General features: G+C 32.7%; 1 protein-coding gene across 1 annotated transcript; it reads left to right on the forward strand.

Moving 5' to 3' along the window:
* Positions 1-3117: 3117 nt before the first annotated feature.
* On the forward strand, positions 3118-6087 carry LOC134257601 (short-chain collagen C4-like; the record flags this gene model as incomplete). Its single annotated transcript, XM_062740189.1, has 3 exons — positions 3118-3195; positions 3368-3610; positions 5843-6087. Coding segments are annotated over 3 exons (566 nt in total), but the record flags the coding sequence as incomplete, so codon positions are not given.
* Between the last annotated feature and the right edge of the window lie 382 nt (positions 6088-6469).

The raw sequence follows: 6469 nt of genomic DNA on the forward strand, positions 1-6469 counted from the left end.
TATATGCCCCTTGCTTTTCATTGGGGTATATAGAAACAATAACTTTGCTAAGGTGAGCTAAAGACCTAAAATCTGTTACATTAAATTTTATTACACCAAAGCTATTAACTCCGAAAAAGTGGTGTTTAAGAACTTAGCTTTTATGATAAAACCCCAATTATTATAATTGTGTTAATACACCCACAGACCATCTGCCTGATCATTGCAAGATTACCTTCTTCAATACCGAAATGTAAGTTGAAGTTTCATGTTTTAGCTTATTTGTAAAAATTTTTACACCTGCAAGTTTTAATCTTTTTAAAATGATAAGTTTTGTATCTTGACTTGTAATAATATTGAGAGAAAAATGAAATTAGTATATTGTAGAGTTTGGTTTATATTATTTGCATAAGAGATTGAAAATATAAGAGATAGTTTTTGGAGATGATCATTGCTTATATGTAAAATTACCAATGGAATTTGAAATGTGATATTAAATGTGCGATAAGGTATAAGAAAGTATTGAAATATCGGCACACTCTACGAAATAAAAGAACTGTAATACAATCCTTCCCGAATAAGGTATTGTGATATTAAACACAATAAATCTTAATAATATGCTCTCCTCCTGACTGATTTAATAATCTGTATAACAGATGTGCAAAAGCCTCCTGGTGATAGCGGACTGTATCTCATTGAAAATCACTGAAAAAAATAAAAATCGTTTATATTACACCACCGAAACACTAGATTAGTGTCGAGTCTCTTAATTTGAGGTACGGTACGTGGCTGATGGGAGCCACTTTCTTTGAAAGCAAGCACTGGCATCGAAAAACTCAGATGTGGGATCAGGTGCCATGGAGGAACAATGAAATCAAAAAAGATCCATGAGTCACATGAGAGTTTGATGTAGGATAACTCTGTTTAAGAAGTTTTTATACCCCCGCTTGAAAAGTGGGAGGGTATATAGTAATCGCCATGTCCGTCCATCCGTCTGTACGTCTAGCTGCATGTACGTCCGTCTGTCTGTCTGTTACGCTTTGGGGTACCCATCTCTTATCTGCAACTCCTCTTATACCACTGAGTGAAATTTAATGAAACTTTCACAGAATCTTTATTACATATTGCCATTGTGCACCTCCATCTTTTACTTTTTGATCCGACACTGGACTTTGCCATTATAACCATATGGGAGGCGGGGAGTATCATTTAGTGAGCTCATTGTTCACAGTACCTCTATTTTCCTTCAGTTATCAATTATATTAATAGGAGTATGAAAAAAATCAAAATAAATACAATTGAGTGTTATCAATTCAACACAATTATTCAACAATGTATTATTATAGATATTTAAGGAATAACTCTAATTATTGGCTAAACTATTCGAGTATAGCCTGGTTTGGGTCAGTTCAGACTTTATAATGTGCGAGGGGTTATAACACATTTAATTTCTTATAATCAAAAGGTATACTGGTATGTAGTTTGTGATGCATGTATTGGGAATTTCTAGATAAGTAAATTATGCATGAGTTTTGCTGGGTTTTCCCCAATGAGGAAGAGGTCTGTTTATCATACCTAACTCAGAGAAATTTATAGAGTTATGATATATTTTTTTATTTTCTCATCTTCATGTTTCCGAAAGATTAACGGCCCGGATAAGAGCTAAGTTACATTTTGATTAACATATCTTTTTTGTGCATTACTAAGATTAATACATTACTAAGATTAACACCAGATGTTCATCATTTCATATATATATATATATATATATATATATAGAGAGAGAGAGAGAGAGAGAGAGAGAGAGAGAGAGAGAGAGAGAGAGAGAGAGAGAGAGAGAGAGAGAGAGAGAGGAGTTAGCATTCCTTACTGACCGGTCACACCCGCCGTGTGCTCCTTGTCATGATCAGGAAATAACGGAAAAATTCGTCGTCAATTCACTGTATAAATAATGGACCAACAATTAGCGTGAACAACGTCAGTCAACATTTGACTCAATGATAATTGTACTTGCTGACAAGGTCATTGTATGACCATAGAACTTACGAAATGATGACTTCAAGATTTGATGATATTTTTTGTTTCGTCAACTTGCTTGTCAATAATATACCTCGTTTTAGAAATTGCTCATACGTAGAGCAGGCTTTAAGGTATCGAAACAACTGAGATATATAAAATACATGGTTACTGTCTTGAAATATAAGCGATATTTGGGCAGGTAAGAAAACGGGATAGAGGGCGAGGCTTGCTTGCTGCATAAATAAGGGAAGTTAAAAAGTTAAAGTCATCAGGTTTATCATATAGCTTGGTTTTTTAAGATTACCGTTTAAAGTCTTTTTCAAGTAAAAAATCCAAGTATGAAACAGATGTGTCAGAGTCTGTGGTATCTTTAATCTTCAGCTCACCATGATATATCGTATCGACGTAGGAAAGGAAATGACCATGTTAATTGACAATACGTCATCGATATATCTAAATGTCGAGTTGAAGGCCACAACAAGTGTTTTCTTCTTTTCAGGCATGTGATTTTGCACAAATTCTGCTTCATATGAATTTAAAAATATGTCTGATAAGGTACCCATGGGAATTCAAATACATTGTTGGAATACCTGGTCTTCAAAAAACCAGATATTTTCAAACAGAAACTCAAGCATCTCTTTGATGTCAACTTCAGAGCAAAATAATTTTGCAAATGACCAATGACCAGATAAATATATTTACGAGTTCCATTTTTATTGATAAAGCAGCTGTCAATGGTATAAAAAAGCCTGGACTTTAATTTATCGTGGGGAATGGTTATGTATAAAGTTGAAAAGTCGAAAGTTTTTAAGGTGTTGGATTCAATCTATCAAAGGTAGAGTCTAAAAATAAATCCCAAAATATTTTCGAATTAATGTCTACATATTTTTTTTGGTAAAATAAATATATCAATTACCATGTCGATGTGTAAACTTTTTTAAATTCTTGTTTTTTTTTTCGCAGATGATGAAACTTTATCTTCTTTTCTATTTTCTTCTCCACGTATTCGAAGGGAATACTAACATACAGGAAAGAGGTATGACTCTACCATAATATCTACACTACTTATTATCTTTTCTTGTCATGTATTTAAAAGAAATATTAAATTCTTCATTGTAGAAATTGGAAACAGAGAGGTTGTATATACCAGATGGGGTAAGAGTATGTGTCCTCCACATGCAAAATTAGTCTATTCAGGTAAATGAAATTTTCATTGTGAAAAAGATATGTTAAAAATATGACATCAAACGAGGATGGAATTATTTTTAACTAATGCATAAATAATTAATTATTTATACAGCAAAAAAGTTTAAGAATAAGATATCAATGATTGATACAACTTTCAAATGCAGATTTGCTCCTTTTATAGGGTATACCGCAGGATCACATTATACAAATCCAGGAGCGGCGGTAGATCCTCTTTGCTTACCGACGGATCCAGAGTGGGGGATCTATAGGGATGGATTTGATGGAATTAAGGGTTATATTCATGGAGCAGAGTATGAAACAGCGAACTTTAAGGAAAACGCGTATTTCAATGCATTGAACGATCATGATGTACCGTGTGCTGTGTGTACTGTTCCAAACAGATCCATTTTAAAAATGTTTCCGGGTGAGAAAACCTTATACAAGTACCAAGGTGGTAGATCTGTAGATTTCATATAAATAGTAGGTACATAAATATTCTTGAAATAAAAGAATTTCTAGTTTAATTTTAGCAGCATTTGAGGCCGTTCGTTGTGCATTTAGGGCAATAAGAGATTAAAATCGGATTGTAGCAAAGCAGGTTTTGGTATGTTAGCTGCATGGGCAACAGGCTTTTAAACATGAATTTGATTTCCATATACCAGAACGAGAAACTTCATTGGACCTCTTGCAAAAAGGCACACTATGTATTCCAGTACTAAAGAAATTAATTACCGTTCGTTTCCATGCTTATTAGGTGTGAATTGTGTCCTTTCACTCACTCACTGATGAAAAAAAATATTTTTGTCATTTCTGCTTGTTAGAGCTGTTTGAACATTTTGATGCAAACATTTGGAAATTAATATTTCGTTGTCGTAGAATACTAATATATAAATTTCATTAGAATTCCTTTCTTTTTTCATGTTGTTGATTGAGTGTGATGCACGTATTTGTTGGTAACCACCGTTGTTAGGCTAGCCTTTCTAATTTAATAAGATAATTGATTGCACTCAGAAGTTTCTGAGAAGCTTATAAGTTCGAAGACATATTCTCTATAAGCAAATGACAGTGGGAAATATCATATAAATAAGGAACGTTGACAATAGGAAAAATTGAGTTTTGTTTATTCTGAAATTTAAAAAGTTTACAATTAGAGTCTGACGTGCTTTTCATTGATAATTTTTCTTTTGCAAAAGTCCACCTTTGTTCTCAGCTATGTTAAGGACCGATATGGAAAACGTGACCTTTGCACCGTTTTTATATGTATTACTTCTTCTAAAAATTGTAACAAAGCAACTGAATACTTGTAGAAAATGTAATATAGCTATTAATTATGGATAGAATAGGGCCGTAGTTATTACTAGTTATATCGCATGTATCAGCTGTTTGTCACGTGACTTGTATAAAAATAGAATTGTTAAGCTGAATGTAGGAAATGAGGATAGTGCAATGGCATACGCTTGTTTTTCAAGAAAAAAAATTGATACACATTAAAAGATGTTTATTTTCAATTTCCCCAAAAAGCGGTGGGAGCTAGTCTGTGCTGTTTGCGAAGTACTGAAAATTTTGCCGAAAATGCTTATAATAGCGAAAAATTTCAACTTCGCTTAAATTCTATTATAAATAGAATTAATGTTATGCACACCGGGATCAGCTCCAAGTACTTTTCAAAATATACACTATACACAGATAAGAAATTAATATTCCATTTTTTCAACTCAAACAAACCAGTCTATGTCCTTGCACTTTTGATGTAAATCACGAATATGCTTATGTTTTAGCGATATTCTTACATTCCTTGTCCCTGTGCAGCTCCACAGGCCTTTGGCTAGCTTAAAAAAATTGCCTGTATTTTTTTTTTCAACATCTCAATTTTTTAAGCTATCTAAAGGCCTGTGTAGCTCCAATATGCTACTTGATAAATTCATATTCTATACAAATTGTATTTAATAAATTATTATTTTTAGTTTTAATGATTAAGTTTAAAATTAGCAATGATATCATATTTATTTAAGCATACTTGTATATATTAAACCAGTGAATCTAGTCCTTTGTGTTACCTGTGTTGCGTCATGTCAAGGCTGATGACGGCATATTTGACAAAAGTCTTTCTTCTATTACTCTACTGTATTGTTATCAAGTATTGCAATTTTACAAGATTTTATAAATATTTGATAAAATAGATAAATTTAACTTGTTATTTATATATATATAACTTGTTATATCATGTCGTTAATTAATTTTTGTGGCTTGTTAAATTTCAATGAGGTCACAATTAAACTTCCAATACGATGTACCAGGAATGTGAACTCTGACCTTCCCTTAACAATTAGCTGCAGGTTTCATGCTTTATGTGTTGAAACAGGGAAGAATAAGTCTACTAGTAATTGTATTCGTATTTACTTAATTTATATAATTACCAAACAGTCCGTAAGAACTAGTTTATGAATAAGTTATATTCCAATCAGCTGAAATTAATCATTGTAAATCTTTACTTCGACTTTTGATAGTGTTAAACAGCTTTTACAGGAGGATTATTCATCCACCACTTATTTTGATTTTTGCCTTTATTTCCTTCAGTCATCGCAATAATTTCTTTTATAAAATGCTTTAGTTATGTAATACATCTTTATGAGATGAATGTGATATTTCATTTTAGCAAGAAAAAGCTGTTACGAAGGTTGGTCACTTGAGTACGAGGGTTATCTAATGGCGGGACATTATCTCCACGCAGCGGGTACAACATACACATGTGTAGACAAGAAACCAGAAGCCATACATGGTGGCCATGCAAACTACAATGGCTACCTATTTTATTTTGTTGAAGCTATATGTGGCTCATTGAAATGTCCCCCATATGTTCTAGGGAGAGAACTTACTTGTGCCGTTTGTTCCAAAATGTAACCAATAAAATATATTGCTATATATGTATATGAGGATATGACTTGTTTAATCTAAGCTGTAAAATGCGTTCTTTGGTTGTTAGTATGGGGACTAATGTCGCCGCTGTTGCCAGAAAAAATACGTGACTCGGGTAAGAGGCAACCTATTTTATTTTGTAGAAGCTCAGTGTGGTTTATTGCATTGTCAATAATATTTTCAAGGGAGAGAAATAACTTGTGCCGTTTGTTCTAATATGTAAACAATCATAAAAATATATGCTTTATGGAAATCAGGTATGATTTACACGATTTGCTTTTATTGATTATTAGCACGGGAATTAATGTTGCAACTGTTGCAGGAAAGATATATAAACTGCTTGTAATTAAATGTTAATCCTTTTCTC

The sequence above is a fragment of the Saccostrea cucullata genome, unplaced genomic scaffold, assembly GCF_032062105.1.
Source record: "Saccostrea cucullata isolate Sc308-1 unplaced genomic scaffold, CSIRO_AGI_Scuc_v1 ctg16474, whole genome shotgun sequence".
Lineage (NCBI taxonomy): Eukaryota > Metazoa > Mollusca > Bivalvia > Ostreida > Ostreidae > Saccostrea > Saccostrea cuccullata.